This window comes from Martes martes, assembly GCF_963455335.1.
Source record: "Martes martes genome assembly, chromosome: 11".
NCBI classification, from domain to species: domain Eukaryota; kingdom Metazoa; phylum Chordata; class Mammalia; order Carnivora; family Mustelidae; genus Martes; species Martes martes.
Window position 1 is genome coordinate 14,332,651 of NC_137899.1, and position 18,219 is coordinate 14,350,869.

Genomic DNA, 18,219 nt, shown 5'->3' on the forward strand with positions numbered 1-18,219 from the left:
CAAATTTCAAGTCTGTAATACACTATTTTTACTTACAGTCACCATGCTGAATATTATAGATCTCTACGACTTCGTTAACTGAAACTTTATACCCCTTAACCAACATCTCCCTATTTCCCCTCTTAAGCCCTGGCAACCACCATTCTACTCTCTACCGCCATGAGTTTTACTATTTTAGATTTCACGTGTAAGTGAGATCATTTGTTTTTCTGTGTCTGGCTTAATTTACTTAGCATAAAAACTTCTGCACAACCAAGGAAACAATCAGGAGCATAAAGGCAACCTAAGGAATGGGAGAAAATGTTTGCAAACATCTATCTGATATATATAAGGAACTCACACAATGTGATAGCAAAAAAATAAAATAAGAATAAAATATTTGGATTTAAAAATGGATAAGGGACCCAAATAGACATTTCTCCAGAGAAGACATACAGGTTGCCAACAGTCATATGAAGAGGTGCTCAGCACTACTAACCATTGAGAAACGTAAATCAGAATCACAATGAGCTCTCACCTCACACCTGTTAGAATGGCTATCATCAAAAAGACAAGAAATTGCAAGTGTTGGTTGCAGTTTCTGTTTATACACTGTTGATGAGAATGGAAATTTGTAGAAGTACTACAGAAAACAGTATGGAGTTTCCTCAAAAAATTAAAAATATAACTACTTGATGATCCAACAATCCCACTTCTGGGTACTTATCTAAAGGAAATGAAATCAGTATCTAAGAGATATCTGCACACCCATGGTCATTGCAGCATTATTCATGAGGGATAATACATGGAAACAACCTAAGTGTCTGTCAGTGGATGAATGAGTAAAGAAAATGTGCATATACACAGTGGAATATTCAGCCTTAAAAAAGTAAGTCCTGCCATTTGTGACATTATGGATAAGTCTGGAAGACATTATGAAACCAGTGTATCATCACTGGTGTCTGTGAAAAACTTTTGCTGTTGTGTTTATTTCTTTGATTGAGTTTTGAGAATCCCTTATATATTCTGGATACAAGTCTTTTATCAGATAATATGATTTACAAATATTTACTCCCAGTATGTGACTTACCTTGTCATTCAAATTGTCTTGTCATTTTCAAATACTTTTTCTACGTCAATTAATATTTTGGAGAGAGTTTTTGAAGAGTAGAATGTTTTTATTTTGGTGGAGTCCATGTATTTCTTCTTCCAGAATTAGACATTTCATGTCTCATCTAAAAAAAAGTCTTTGCCTAACCAGGGTCACAAAGGTTGTCTCCTGTGTTCTCTTCTAGAAGTTTTATGGCATAAGGTGTTACAGTTAGGGTCTGTGACCAATTTGGAGTTAATTTTTAAATATGGTTTGAAGTATGGGTTGAAGTTTATTTCTTTACAAATGATGTGTGATTGTTGAAAAGTCTATCCTTCTTCTACTAAATTGCCCTTATACCTTCGTGGAATATTAGTTATCCATATGCGTGTGGTTCTGTTTCTGAACTTTATGGTTTTCCATTGATCCATTTGCCTCTCTTTTATGCCAGTACCATATTATCTTGATTACTGCCACTTTATGTAAAGCTGTCTTGAAATCAGATAAGATTAGTCCTTCAACGTTGTTATTCTTTTTCAGAGTTGTTTTGGCTATTCTAGATCCTTTGAATTTCCATATGAATTTTAGAATCGATATGTAAATTTCTACAAAAACACCTTCTTATTAGATTCCTAGGACCATTTTAACAAAAACCCATGAACTGGGTGGCCTATACCAACAGACATTTATTCTCTCACAGTTCTGGAGGCTAGATATCCGTAATCAAGGTCATGATCAAGTCTAAGATTAGCATCACCGTGCTTCTTCTGAAGGTCTGGGGTGGATCTTTTCTTGCCTCTCTCTTCGGGTGGTTCCTGGCTGTCCTTGGTGTTCCCTGGCACCTAGAACATTATTCCAGTCTCTGCCTTGGTCATCACACTGCATTTTCCCTGTGTGTCTGTGTGGTCTGCCCTCTGTATCTTCACATGGCATTCTCCTTGTGTCTATGTATCCTAATTTCTCTGTTTTCATGAGCTCACTGGTCATTGCATTAAGGCCCATCCTAATTCAATATGACTGTGTCTTAATTTCATTGCATCTGCAAAGGTTCTCTTGCTAAATAACATCACATTCACGGGTAACTTATGATCATGAATTTTGGGGGCATGGGTCACAGTATTCAACCCAGTACAGATATTGGTTGGTATTGCATTGAATCTGAAGATCAGTACTGGGAGCATTGACATCTTAATAATACTGTGTTACATGACTCATAAACACAGTATAGCTCTCCCTTTATTAAGGGCTTCTCTGATTTATCTTTGCTGTGCTTTGTAGTATTCTGTATACAGGTTTTTCTCATCTTTGGTTGGGTTTATCTCTAAGTATTTCATATTTTTAATGCTATTGTAAGTTGTATTTTTAAAATTTCAGTTTCTGATTGTTCATACTGTTACATATAAATACAGCTGATTTTTGTATATTAATGCTATATGCTGCAATCTTCCTTAACCTCTGTATTAGTTCCTGTGTAGCTTTTTTATAGATTTCCATGGATTTTCCTGTATAAGTGATCATATCTTCTGTGAATAAAGATGGTTTTACTCTTTGCTTTTTACTCTGGATGTCTTTTATTTATTTTTTCTGCTTATTTTAATTTCACTGTCTAGCGCTGCCAGTGTATTATTGAATAGAAATGGTGAGGCACCCATCCTTGTCTTGATATTAGGGGAAAAGCGTCTAGTCTTTCATTATTAAACATGGTGGTAGCTGTAGGTTTTCATAGATACTCTTATCAGGTTGAGGAATTTGCCTTTTTTCCCTACTTTGTTGAGAGTTTGAACAGGAATGAATGTGGATTTTTTTCAAATACTTTTTCTGCATCTATCAAGATGATCATATGAGTCTTTTATTTTAGTTTGTTAATATGATGAATTACATTCATTAGTTTTCATGTGGTAAGTTAATCATGCATTCCTGAGATAAACACCAATTGTCATGATACAACTCATTTCTATATATTTTTTCATTCATTAAATCTTTATCTAGCATTTTTTGCATTTGTATTGATGAAGAACATCAGTCCATAGGGTGTTGTTTTTAATAATGTCATTTTCTGATTTTAGTACCAGGGTACTTCTTTCCTAATAGAATGAATTGGGAAATATTCACTCCTCTCCAGTTGTGTAGAATTGGTATTTTTTCCTTCCCTAATTCTTTGGTAGAATTCACCCAAAGAGCCATCTGTGCCTGCAGCATTTTTGTTTTGTTTTGTTTCTCTCTTAAAAAAAATTTTTTTTTATTTGCGTATAGTTGACACACAATGTTACATAAGTTTCAGGTGTACAACATAGTGATTTGGCTTTGTATATGTGTAAATTTGTATTTCTCAAGAAATTTGTCTTTCTCATCTAAATTGCTAAATGTATTAGATCAAAGTGATTTATAATACTTCCTTGTTGTTCTTTTTTAATATCTGTGGTGATGCTCCCTCTCTCATTCCTGATATAGCTAATTTGTGTCCTCTCTTTTTTTCCCCCCTTGATCAATCTGGCTAGCGGTTTATCAATTTTATCAGTCTTCTCAAAGAAACTTCCTTTTGGCTTTATTGATATTCTCTCTCTCACTCTCATTTTCTGTTTTATTCATTCCCACTCTGATTTGCATAATTTCCCCATTTCTATCTAGAATTTTATTTGCTGTGTGTATCCCCCCCCCCCCCCCCCCCAGTTTGCAAAGTAGAAGCTGAAGTTACTTATTTGAGACCTTCCTTCTTTTCTTATATAGGGACTTAGTGCTATAAATTTCCCCTAAATACTGTTTTAGCAGCACCTCACAAATTTTGGTGTGTTATCTTTATTCTCATTCAACTCAAGATAATTTCTAATTTCCACTTTGATTTCTTCTTTTGGTTTCTTTTATCAGGTTATTTTTGTCATTTTGTCAATTCCAGAGATTATTCTCTTACTGATTGCAAACTCAATTCCACTGTTGTCAGAGTGCATACTTTGTGTGACTTGAATGTTTTTAAATTTATTGAGACCTGTTCATTGTTCCAGAATAGTGTCATTATGTTCCATGTTCTGCATGCACTTGAGAAGAATGTGCATTCTGCTATTATAATGGAATGCTTTGTAAATGAGGTCAAATTGGGTCTTGGTGTTTTCTGTATCTTCTATAACTTTGTTGATTTTCTATTTCTTCTTTCAATTATTGAAAGAGGTCTAGTGAAATGTCCCCTACAATATTGTGCATTTTTGAAATTTCCTTTTGCTGTTTTCTTGGTTCTTCATGTATCTTCATGCTCTATGATTGAATGCATAAATGTTTAGAATTAATGTCTTTTTATATTAGGAAATGACCTTCTTTATCCCTAATAATGTTCTCTGATTTGAAATCTACTATTCTTGACATTAGTATAACTATTTGAGCTATCTTTTGGTTAGACTGGTGTATTATATCTTTCTTCGTCCTCTTACTTTTAACCTATTTGTGTCTCTGTATTTGAAATCAGTTCTTATAGGCAATATCTATTGAGTCTTGCTTTTTTAGTCCAATCTAATAACCTCTGCTTTTCATTATATTATTTAGACCAGTTTCATTCAAGGTATTTATTCACATGGTGAAGATTAAACCTAGCACTTCGATATTTGTTTTCTATCGTGCCATCTATTTTAACCCCCTTCCTCCTTTTGCTGCTTTCTTTTAAATTAATTATTTTTATTACTCTCTTTTATTTTATTAGCTATAACTTGTTTTCTTATTTTAGTAGTTGCTTTACAGCTTGAAGTACATGTTTTAATTTATTAATAGTCTACCTTCAAATAGTAGTACACCATTTCAGGTATAGTATTTCAGGTGTAATATAAGAACTTGACAATAATATATGTACATTTCCCCCCTTCTGATTTTTCTACTATTTTTTTAAATTTATTTACTTGACACAGAGAGAGAGAGAGAGATCACAAGTAGGCGGAGAGGCAGGCACAGAGAGAGGGGGAAGCAGGTTCCCTGCTGAGCAGAGAGCCTGATGCGGGGCTCGATCCCAGGACCCTGAGATCATGACCTGAGCCGAAGGCAGAGGCTTAACCCACTGAGCCACCCAGGCGCCCCTCTACTATTTTTATTATAGATTTTACTTTCCCCCCCCTTGATTTTACTTTTTAATGTAAAAATAACTTAATATTGCTTATTTTTAAATTGCATTATGTTAGTCACCATACAGTACATCATTTGTTTTTGATGTAGTATTTCATGATTCATTGTTTGCATATAACACCCAGTGCTCCATGCAGTCCGTGCTCTCCTTAATACCCATCACCGGGCTCACCCATCCCCCCCCCCATTTAAAACCCTCAGTTTTGTTTCCTGGAGGCCATTGTCCTTCATGGTTCATCTCCCACTCTGATTTCTCTCCCTTCATTTATTTGTTCCTACTTCTAATGTCCTCCATGCTATTCCTTATGTTCCATAAATAAGTGAAACTATATGATAATTGACTTTCTTTGTTTGACTTATTTCACTTAACATAATCTCCTTAAGTCCCATCCATGTCGATGCAGATGTTAGGTATTCATTCTTTCTGATGGCTGAGTAATATTCCATTGTGTGTATGGACCATATCTTCTTTATCCATTCATCTGTTGAAGGGTGTCTTGGCTCTTTCCACAGTTTGGCTATTGTGGACATTGCTGCTGTGAACATTGGGGTGCATATGGCCCTTCTTTTCACTACATCTGTATCTCTGGGGTAAATATCCATTAGTGTAATCACAGGGTCATAGGGTAGCTCTGTTTTTCATTTTATGAGGAACCTCCACACTGCTTTCCAAAGTGGCTATACCAGTTTGCATTCCCACCAACAGTGTAAGAGGGTTCCCCTTTCTCCACATCCTTTCCAACACTTGTTGTTTCCTGTCCTGTTGATTCTGGCCATTCTAACTGGTGTAAGGTGGTATCTCAATGTGGTTTTGATTTGACTTTCCCTGATGGCTAGTGATGATGAACATTTTTTCATGTGTCTGTTAGCCATTTGTATGTCTTCTTTGGAGAAGTGTCTGCTCATGTCTTCAGCCCATTTTCTGACACAATTATCTGTTTTTTGGGTGTTGAGTTTAAGAAGTTCTTTATAGATCTTGGGTATCAGCTCTTTGTCTATAGTGTCATTTGCAATTATCCCCTCCCATTCTGTGGGTTCCTTCTTTGTTTTTTGATTTTCCTTTGCTGTGCTGAAGCTTTTTATCTTGATGAAGTCCCAAAAGTTCATTTTCACTTTTGTTCCCTTTGCCTTTGGAGACGTGTCTTGAAAGAAGTTGCTGTGGCTGATGTCGAAGAGGTTACTGCCTATGTTTTCCTCTAGGATTTTGATGGTTTCCTATCTCACATTAATGTCTTTCATCCATTTAGACTTTATCTTTGTGGATGGTGTACGAGAATGGTGGAGTTTCATTCTTCTGTATATAGCTGTCCAATTTTCCCAACACGATTTACTGAAGAGACTTTTTTCCACTGGATATTTTTTCCAGCTTTGTCAAAGATTAGTTGACCACAGAGCTGAGAATTCATATCTAGGCTCTCTATTCTGTTCCATTAGTCTATGTATCTGCTTTTGTGCCAGTACCATGACGTCTTGGTGGTCACAGCTTTGTAATATAGCTTGAAATCAGTCAATCTGATGTCCCCAGCTTTGTTTTCTTTTTTAACATTTCATTGGTGATTTGGGGTCTTTTCTGGTCCATACAAAATTTAGAATTGTTTGTTTTGGCACTTTGAAAAATGCCATTGGTATTTTGATGGGATGGCATTGAAATTATAGATTGTTCTGGGCAGCAGACATTTTAACAATGTTTATTCTTCTGATTCATGAGCGTGGGATGCTTTTCCATCTTTTTTTGTCTTCTTCAATTTCTTTCATGAGCGTTTTGTAGTTCCTAGAGTATAGATCCTTTACCTCTTTGGTTAGGTTTATTCCAAGGTATCTTATGATTCTTGGTGCTAATGTAAATGGAATCGATTCTCTAATATCTCTTTCTAATATCTCTTTTACAGTTTCATTGTTAGTATATAAGAAAGCAACTGATTTCTGTGCATTGATTTTGTATCCTGCCAAATTATTGAATTGCTGTATGAGTTCTAATAATTTGGCAATGGAGACTTTTGGGTTTTCCACATATAATATGACATCATCTGCGAAGAGAGTTTGACCTCTTTGCCAATTTGAATACTTTTTATTTTTTGAATAAAAATATTTATTTTTTGAATACTTTTTATTTTATTGAATACTTTTTATTTCTTTTTGTTGTCTGATAGCTGTTGGTAGGACTTCTAGTACTATGTTGAACAATAGTGGCAAGAGTGGGCATTCTTGTTGTGTTCCTGATCTCAGTGAGAAAGCTCTTGGTTTCCCCCATTGAGAATGTTATTTGGTGTGGGGTTTTCATAGATGGATTTTATGGAATTGAGGAATATTCCCTCTATCCCTATACTCTTGAATAGTTTTAATCAGGAATAGATGCTGTTTTTTGTCAAATGCTTTTTCTGCATCAGTTGAGAGGTTAATGTAGTTCTTCTCTCTTCTCTTATTTATGTGTTCTGTCACATTGATTGATTTGTGAATGTTGAACCACACTTGTATTCCAGGGATAAATCCAACCTGGTCATGGTGGATAATCCTTTTCAGGTACTGTTGGATCCTATTAGCTAGGATCTTGTTGAGAATTTTGGCATCATATTCATCAGGGATATTGTTCTGAAATTCTCCTTTTTGTTGGGGTCTTTGACTGGTTTTGAGATCAAGGTAATGCTGGCCTTATGGAAAGAGTCTGGAGGTTTTCCTTCTGTTTCTATTTTTTTGAAACAGCTTCAGGAGAATACAAATTATTTCTTCTTTGAATGTTTGGTAGAATTCCCCAGGGAATCCATCAGGCCCTGGACTCTTGTTTTTTGGGAGGTTTTTGATCACTGCTCTAATCTCATTACTAGTTATTGGTCTTTTCAGGTGGTCAATTTCTTTCTTTTTAGTCTCTGGTTTCTAATTCATTGATTTCTGCTCTAATCTTAATTATTTCCCTTCTTGTGAATGGGGTAGGCTTAATTTATTTTTGATTCTCCAGCTCTTTAAATAGTATGAAGAGAGTCTGAATTTTTCTTCTTTTTCTTTCTTTGTTTTGTTTTGTTTTGTTTTTTTGAGTGAGTCTTGGGTGGCTACGTATTTCCCCCTTAGGGACTGTCTTTGCCATATCCCACAGGTTTTGCAGTGATGTGTCTTTGTTCTCATTGGTTTCCATGAATTGATTATGTTCTTCTTTTATTTCCTGATTTACTGGAACATTCTTGAGCAGGATGGTCTTTAGCTTCCAAGAGTTTGTATTTCTTCCAACTTTTTCTTGTGATTGAGTTCCAGTTTCATAGCATTGTGGTCTGAGAATATGCAGGGAATACCTGAATCTTTTGGTACCAGTTGAGACATGATTTGTGACCCAGTTTGTGGTCTATTCTAGAGAAAGTTCCATGCATGGTTGAGAAGAATGAGTATTCTGTTGCTTTAGGGTAGAATGTTCTGTATATATCTACGAGGTCCATCTAGTGCAAAGTGTCATTCAAAGCTCCTGTTTCTTTGTTGATTTTCTGCTTAGTTGATATGTCTGTTGGTGAGAATGGAGTGTAAAGGTCTCTTATAATTAATGTATTATTATCAATATGTCTCTTTATTTTGATTAACAGTTGTCTTATGTTGTTGGCTGCTCCCATGTTGGGGGCATAGATATTTACAATTGTTAGATCTTATTGTTGGATAGACCCTTTAAGAATGATATGGTATCCTTCTGTATCTCTAACTACAATCTTTAGTTCAAAATGTTACTTGTCTGATATGAGAATTGCTACCCCAGCTTTCTTTTGAGGTCCGTTGGCATTAAGCACAGTTCTCCATCCCTTCACTTTCAGTCTAGATGTACCTTTAGGTTCAAAATGAGTCTCTTGTAGACAGCATATAGATGAGTACTGTCTTTTTTTCCAATCTGCAACCCTCTGCTGTTTTATGGGAGCATTTAGGCCATTCATATTGGGAGTAATTATTGACAGGTAAGATTTTATTGTCATTATGTTGCCTGTGATGTCCTTGTTTCTATGGATTGTCTCTGTACATCTCTGTTCTTTATCACTCTTGGGGTCTTTCTCCTTATATAGAACACCTCCCTCCACAATATTTCTTGCAGGGCTGGCCTAGTGGTCACCTATTTTTTTTTAGTCTCTTCCAGTCCTGGAAGCTTCTTATCTCCACATCTCTTCTGATTGACAGCCTTGCTGGATAAAGAATTCTTAGCTGCATATTCTTCTCATTTAATACCTTGAATATGTTTTTCCAGCCCTTTCTGGCTTGCCAGGTCTCTGTGGACAGGTCTGACATTATTCTGATATTCCTCCTTTTGTACATAAGGAGTCTCTTCCCCCTAACTGCCCTTAAAATGGTTTCCTTGGTTCTAAGATTTATGTGTTTTACTATTACATGCCTGGGGGTTGGTCTGCCCTCATTGATCTTAGGGTGGGTGTCCTCTTTGCCTTTAGGACACGATTACCTGTTTCATTCCCCAGATTAGGGAAGTTCTCAGCTATAATTTGGTCAAATATATCTTCTAGTCCTTTCTCTCTCCCTTCACCCCTACTCAGGGATCCCAATAATTCTGACATTGGATTTTTTCATGGTGTCATTTATTTCTCTAATTCTGTTTTCATGGATTTTAAGCTGTTTGTTTCAGGCCTCCTCCTGCTCCTTCTTTTCTATTAGTTTATCTTCTAGATCAATAATTCGTTCTTCTGCTTCATTTATCCTACCTGTTAGAGTATCTAGATTAGATTGTATCTCATTGATAGCATTTTTAATTTCTGTCAGATATGCTCTCACTTCTTCCCTTCATCTATATTGCCGTTAATAGTGTCTCCAGCCTGACTATGGTCTACCCTGAAGTCTATCTCTGACATGTTGCGTGGATCCATATCCATTAGATCTGCTGGAGAGGCCATTGTCTCTGGTTCTTTCTTTGTTGGGGGTTCCTCTTCCTCGTCATTCTGTTGAGTTGTGGTTGAGGGGATGTACAGCTGAAAATATCAACCACTATCCGGGCAAGGTGCACCCCCTTGACTGATGGTCCTCTGCCCCCGTAGAGATCCAAATGTGTATAGTCTTACATCTCTGACTGGTTTCATGGGTGTTCCCATGTTACTTTGTTATCTTTATTTAAGCAATCAATTGTCTTTTAAGGAGATTTAAATAATAACTAAAGTCATATATTCTTACCTACATAGTTACTATTTCTCATTCCTTTGGCACTTGTCATTTCCTTGTATAGATTCATATTTCCATCTAGTATCACTTATTGTGGTTGAATAATGTCCTTCACATTAGTTGTAGTATGGATCTGATGGCAGTGAATTCTTTTTTTATGTATGAACAAATAGTCATCTCATTTTTGTTTTCAAAAATATTTGCAAGGGGCACAGAATTCTAAGTTTCTTTCTCAGTACTTTAAAGATATTGCCTCACCATCTTTTTGTTTGCATTATTCCTGGTGATAAATCTGCTATTATTCTTACTCTTTTCCTCTGTGAAGTAATACATTTTTTTTCCTCTGGCCAGTTTTAAGAATTTCTCTTTAACATGGGTTTTGAGGGGCGCCTGGATGGCTCAGTGGGTTGAGCCTCTGCCTTTGGCTCAGGTCATGGTCCTGGGGTCCTGGGATTGAGCCCCGCATCGGGCTCTCTGCTCGGTGGGGAGCCTGCTTCCCCCATTCTCTCTGCCTGCCTCTCTGCCCACTTGTGATCTCTCTGTCAAATAAATAAATAAAATGTTTAAAAAAGAAACTTTAAAAAAAAACAAAAAAAACATGGGTTTTGAGAAAGGTAGTCATGTTGTGCCCAGGTGCACTCCCTGTGTCTCCCACCTTCCTTGACCAGTGGTTGCCCCAAAGCTTTTGCTTTTTATGGTGAGTGGCAGGATTACAAAAAAGCAAGTCAACCATGCAAGCCTATTTCAAGCCTTTGCTTGTATGACACTTATTAACAACCATTGGCCAAAGAATGACAGATGGTCATCCCCAAGGCAAGGGATAAGGAAGTAAACTCCATCTATCAGGAGGCCATGGCAAGTAGGCATGATCTAAAGATTATGGCCAAAAGATATACTGGAAGAAGTTCAGTATTTCAGATGTAAGCTTAGATGTTCCTAGTGGAAGACACTTCATGAAGTATAGTATAGAAGATTATTATAATTGGTAGGATTATTTTCCCATTGGATATTTTCCCCTTTGGTTTACACATCTAGTCTTCTTTCTTAAGAGCACATTCTAGGTCACCTCTTCTAGAATTTTTTTTTTAAGATTTTATTTATTTATTTGGCACAAAGAGATACAGAGTACAAGCAGGGTGAGCAAGAGGCAGAGGGAGAGCAAGAAGCAGATGCCCCACTGTGCAAGGAGCCGGACATGGGGCTCGATCCTAGGATCCTGGGTTCATGGCCCAAGACAAAGGCAGACGCCCAACAGACTAAGTCACCCAGGTGCCCTTATCTCTTCTAGACTTTTAATGGTAAAACAGTACTTAAGCTCTAGCTTACAAAAGCTTAAGAATGTTGGGACCATATCAGATCTATTCTAATGGCAACACAGGTGGAAGGAATGAGCGATTAGTTTTCTTTTATAATGTTAAGTGAAATTACATGTCACTGTGATTCAACATGTAATGACAGATTTGTCATAAGGGAATATTACATCACATCTCCTAATGTTCTTTTTGTAGTTCTATCCAACTACTCTTTGGTATGAATGTCTTAAGGGTAACACTCAACAATTCAGGGTGCAAAACCAAATAGAATTTGAGTTTGAAGATGTCAGCAGCACATTTTGAAGGCAGCCACACTGGTATTACGGATATTTGAAGACAGTGATTTTACACAGATATACTTCATTAGCAATATAATTAATAACTGTGTAGCTTCCATTTCCATTCAGAGTATCTCCTATATAGTATATACAGTGGATTCATTGTCTTTACTACTCACGGTTCTCTTACTAGGTTGTATCACTCCCATTTTATGCATGAAGAAATGGAGGCTCAAAGAAGGTGAACTAGGGGCGCCTGGGTGGCTCAGTCAATTAAGCGTCTGCCTTCGGCTCAGGTCATGATCCCAGAGTCCTGGGATCGAGTGCCACATCAGGCTTCCTGCTTAACCAGGAGCCTCCTTCTCTCTCTGTCCCTCTCCCCTACTTCCTCGCTCGCTCTCTCTCTGAAATAAACAAAATATTAAAAAAAAGAAAAGAAACTGAACTAATTGCCCAGAGAGAGACAGCTAGCAAATGGCAAAACTGGGTGTAAACCCAGATCCATCACAAAGTCTAAGCATAGCTCCGTATAGTCTTTTCATCCCTGATGTCTAAATTCCCATCTGAAGTTCCTAAGGGGGATCCATTATGTTCATGGAGAATTAATGGTCATATTTGGAGGGGTTAACATTTTATGAAGCATTTACAGACTGTCAGGAATTCCTCTGCAGATCCTCAGGGTGCCTGTTTGAGAGATGGGGAACCAGGTCTTAGTAGCAGTCTGGAAGAGCATCAGAGTCAAAGGCATCCTGCTGTTTCAGTCCTGCCTCAGCTGCCCTGCAGCTGAGGGAACCAGAACAGTACCTAAGCTCATTTAGCCCATTGTCCTCATCCCCAGATGGAGAAATGATGCCACTACCCCAGAATTTTGTAAGGATTAGATGATGAAAGTGAAATGAATACATTTGAGGACTCCTTTAGGAAGGTAATTCTTTGAAGGCAATAACAGTGTTCTGGGGTTGTTATCATTAGATGGCAGCCAAGTGCTCTAACCTGAGTTAATATTTATATGTATTAAGTTCTCAGAACAGTGTCTAGCACATTCAGAATGAATATAGGTTTTCACAGAAAGTCACAAAAAACATGATTTGTATCAATATAAATGTTGGTGAAAAACAGAACTGATGCAGATTTGAATAGGGACCAAAAGAATCTGTTGATAGTTTTGTGATTGTAATTATTAAAGAAACAGGGATCTCAGAATAGCATTATCTTTGTGAAATTTTAAAAGTGTTTAAGAATAATTATGCTGCAAAATATATAGCTCAAAACCTGTAGCATGATATTGAAACAGATTTCCTACTCCAGTGAGTATGGATACTATAAAAAGTATTATCTTTTATATCTCAAACCTTTACACACAGTTTTAAATTTTATGTCTATGATCATATTAATTAAAAGAACTCTTTTCTTTCAAGTTCTTCTCTATAGAGGACTTGGATGGCTCAGCTGGTTAAGCGTCCAACGCTTAATTTAGGCTGAGATCATGATCAAGGCGTCATGAGACTGAGCCCTGTGTGGGGCTCCTCACCCAGTGTGTAGTCTGCTTGGGGTTCTCTCCCTTCTCCCTCTGCCTCTCAACCTGTTCATGCATGTGCACTTGCTCTCTCTCAAAGAAAATAAATAAATAAATAAATAAATAAATAAAGTCTTTCTCTGAACATCCTTATTCTTTTTTTTTTTTTTTAAAGATTTTATTTATTTATTTGAGAGAGAAAGAGAGGGAGGGAGAAGGAAAAGCAGGCCCCCAACTGAGCAGGGAGCCTGATGTGGGACTCCATCCCAGGACCTTGAGATCATGACCTTAGCCAAAGGCAGACGTTTAACCGACTGATCCACCAGGTGCCTCTGAACATCCCTATTCTTATATGTGCTTTATCCATGATTGTGACCTTTCAATTTCTAGGTAAAAGATGGTCAAAATTGAAGCTTATATCAAATATTAAACACATGTAACTTGATTCTGTGAAAACTGACCCAGTTCTATTCACCGTGGTAGTTTATGGAGACTTTATTTCAGCTCTGACCCTTACTGTGTAACTTGAGCCAGGGTCAGGCTAACTTCAAAGCCCATGTTATTTTTTAATATCATGATAAATGAACCAATATTATTGTTCAGTATTATAAGTGTTTTGCTATTATCATAGCAGGACTCTTATCCTAGGTCTTACTTGTCTTACCTCTTTCTGAACCATGAATGTTATTTTCCAGCGACTGTTGGGAGACATGGTTCTCTCCCCAAGTCTTCCCTTTCACCCTCCCTCCTTCCCTCCCTCATATATACAATGGAGACCAATAGCATTATGGATGAAGAATGATCATACAATAATTGGATCAAGGGACAGGGTCTCTCCAAGGGCATGAGGCAGGTGGATGTAGTCACAATAGACAGTGTCCCTTCCTTTTTACATACTAAGTTCACAGGGGATATTATGGCAGTGGGCTACAGGAATGGACCCAAGCCATCTGGTCATCTGTAATTCTTGATGGGAGATTTCTGAACTAGCAAAGGGGAGTCCTTGGATCTTGGTGGCATCAGGATATACCTCTCAGACATTCTCTTCATTGGCTGGATTCAGACCAGGACAAGGAAAGGATTTTTTTTTTTTAAGATTTCTATTTTATTTATTTGACAGATAAGATCACAAGTAGGTGGAGAGGTAGGCAGAGAGAGAGGAGGAAGCAGGCTCCCTGCTGAGCAGAGAGCCCAATGCGGGGTTCAATCCTAGAACCCTGGGATCGTGACCTGAGCCAAAGGCAGAGGCTTTAACCCACTGAGCCACCCAGGCGCCCCAGGACAAGGAGAGGAATTAAAAGCCGGGTCATGTTCCTGGGTGTCTTAGATTGTAGCTGTCCAGAGTTGGTTATTTCCCCCTTCATCACATTTCCTGGTAACTCTGGGTGCTTATGGGTGAGCTGCCTAACTATGCTCATGAAAGGAAGTTAACTCTGGAAACTACCAGAGCCTGCTTTGGGGATGTTCAGTGGTGTTGAGGATCATACATGGATTATATCATAAAGTCTCACACTATTTTTTGTTTCATTTTAACAGAATGAAGTCCCTGAGGTGAAGAAAGAGGAGACGTTGTTGGATCTGGACTTTGACCCTTTCAAGCCTGAGGTGGCCCCTCCAGGTTCTGCTGGAGTGACCCACTCCCCCATGTCGCAGGTATCCAGTGGTGGTTCTTGTGTTGGGGAGTGCCATATCATAAACTTGAATAAACTCTGTAAGGCAGCTGATGCCTGTCCAGGAACCCATTTCAAGTGACTATTTACTTTTCTCTGGAGTTGACAAACATCACCCAATGGGAAGGAAGGGTAGAAAAATGATCTTATGCATAGTTCATTCCAAAGCTCCCCCCACAATTAGCTCTCTCTGTACATAGAGCTGGGATAGCCATGCATTCCAGTTTGCCCAGGAATCCTCCATCTCAGAGTAATTGTCAATAATATAGTCAGCATTATTGTCAGTATTAGTTTGCCGTCAGAGTGTTCAGCTTTGAATGGTACATTTTCTGGCTTCTCTAAATGAAGCTCTTTTGGCTCTGGGCTCAGTCTTACTGTTTTCTTCACTTTCCTTCCTCACATTTTGTAGACTAAAGCATGTTAGAAATAACATTGAAATTATGCCCCAACAGAAATGCTCTCCAGTCTTGGTAGTTTTGAACTCGATGACATTGTACTCCTCCACATTCCAGAAGCTTCCCTCATGTGATCTTGACTATGACCAGAGTTGGCCTTGCTTATCCAGCTTGTCCTTGCTCATCATTTCCTCACCCTCAACATTTCCCTACTTCAGTAGTGATCGCCACAGTGTTCTCCAGCAGAGGGATCTTGGAGATGGGCTTGGTAATGACTTATGGATGATTCCTCAGCAGTAGATATCCTTTACAGTTGCCTATGCTCATGAAAGGAAGTTAACTCAAAATTTGGCTAACCAGAAATTGTTTATATCCATATTTTTGATGTGCTTGGAGGCTCACACTTAAATTTGGGCAAATCCAAAGATGCTAGAATATATTTCAAATTAATTAGTGAAAGTGTATTGAAAAACTAAAGTTGAGAATTGAGACCTCACTCAATTTTTCAGTCTTGAAGTCTTCTGATACCTTACAGTTAAACCATAATAACCTTAGTATAAACCTTGATAAATAAGCTTCTCCTAATCCATGTTTTATTCCAGAATGTGACTGGGTTTTTAAAGGCCTCCCTGTTTTAATATAGGAACAATAAAAATCTGAGATGTTAATAAAGCAAATAATTAGTATGCGGATCAGATACTAGCCTTAAAGATATTTTGCAAAAAATGGGTCTCTTAGATAAATGTTTGGGAAAGTTCTATTAACTCCCTTTTAAAAGGAGAGTCACGATATGCACTGGAATAGTAAAGCTTCCAAGATGTTCTACAATTAAAAGAAAAAACTGTGTAGACTTGTTTAACTTAGAGTTTCCCAAATTTGACCACAGAAATCTGTTTTAATGAAAGTTTATTAACAGTCATTGGAATGTACTCTAAGATATACCTTAGGAAATGCTAACATAATAATTGTCAGCAAGTTTTGAGGTTCTGCCTTGGTGGCCAAGGAAAGCAGAAAATGAATGCACATCTCATTCAGAATACTTCCCTGTCAGAGCTTCTTTGTTGTGCAGAATTCATGGGCCTTCGTCTGCCATGCTCTCCAGCATTCACTGCTCTAGTGGCAGAAGGCAGGTCTCTGCAGTGGATGCTGTTGTGGTCAGTGGATGAGATGCCACAGCATTTTGTCTGCGAGTTTGAATCGAGAGAGAACTCTCTTTTGTATCAACTCATGATTAAATAAATCCACAGATCATAGAACTCTGGGTAGATTTAGAACAAAGATTCTTTCAGAATTAAAAAAAAAAAAATGACCTCAGTTAAACCTTCAAAAGTCTTTGAAGAAAATGAATGCATCATTGCAGTTAGGAAAAGCACTGCCCCTGGTCCCGGTGGCTCTAATTGAGTCAACTCATAGCAGCATCATTCTGTGAGCCTCTCTAATCACATCTCCTTTTCACCAAGGACAGTCATAGGCTGCAATAGCAAAAGAACAGAGCCATTAGATTCTGCTAGCCTTTCTTCTCCTTCGCTCAGAATAATCTCCCTTACCCATCACCTGACCCAGTGTTTTAAGTGAATGTTCTCGCTGCTAGCAGAACACCTCACCTGTGATCTCCACACTGTCCGCAGGAGTTAACACATCCTTTCATGATCCTGAGGACTGATAAACATGCCCTTTCACATTGCTGCCTTACTTTAGAGAAAATACCAGTGCTGTCTGCATAATGCAAGAATATAGAGTAGCTTCTAGGGGCTATGATTCTTAAGGGGCGTGGAAGCAAGAAGATCCAAATCATCTGTATAATCAGGAAGTGCATATTAGTTGCAGGAGTTCACATGCAAATAACTACGGCTTTCCCTGCAGCTGTTCTGATCTCCTTTCTTAGTCATTGACAGGTGGTTGCTAACCCAGAGACCCGCCAGGCTGCACAGAGATGCTGGGTGGCTGGGGCCGGACAGTCTGAGCAGACCCAGACTGGGGGATCGAGGGGTAGGGGGGTGGGCTCACTCAGAACCACAGAGCCCACATTCTGTAGTGCAGAATCCTAATGAGACCTCTGTGACCCCATCTGGAAACTCCCAGATTCTTAGAGTACCAGGCTTTCTAATTTGCCACTCATTTAGTGATTCAAAACTGGTCCACAAACACAGATCTGTTCTAGTCACAAAAACAAAGACAGAAAAGGATGTGGCTTTGGCAGCAATTCTCAATCACAAAGGAAATGAGAAAGAGAGGTCTCCCTCACTTTCCCAAACACACAGCAGAAATCACTTGAACCATCTGGATCCATTCCCCAGGATCAATGAGCTTGATAATTAAAATGCCAGCAGTAAGTCTAATTCATCCATATGTCTTAGGGAGCACCCTGCTAATTTGCATGATTATCTATTAGTTGAGCTGTGTTATCATCTAACTCAACATATTAAAGAACTCTTTTTGTGGGGTTCATTTACCATCAAACTGATCATAATGCAACCTCTTGAATATGGTGGTGGGAGGGGAAGTGGTAGTATTAGCAATGACTCAGATCTGCATGTCCCCAAAGATGTGAGAAACTCTAATATCTGGATACCTTGTACTTCATTTAACTGTGTATGTGTATGGGTGTGTGTGTGTGCACGTGCGGGCATGCACACAAGTGCTAAAGTAAACCCATTCATGTTCCAGATACAGCTTTCAACTTGTAGAGCGAAAGCAGATCAGCTGGTCCTCTGGTGTCCAGTATGGTAGCCACAAGCCACATTTGATTATCCAAA

The 18,219-nt window shown here is 38.1% G+C and overlaps 1 protein-coding gene across 1 annotated transcript in view; it reads left to right on the forward strand.

Moving 5' to 3' along the window:
• AMPH (amphiphysin) overlaps positions 1-18,219 on the forward strand; it is a gene marked incomplete at its 5' end in the record, with an annotated part of 245,667 nt that overhangs the window by 184,225 nt on the left and 43,223 nt on the right. The window contains one exon of the mRNA XM_080818126.1: positions 14,935-15,051. Coding sequence (XP_080674252.1) covers positions 14,935-15,051 — 117 coding nt within the window. The remainder of the gene's footprint in view (positions 1-14,934; positions 15,052-18,219) is intronic.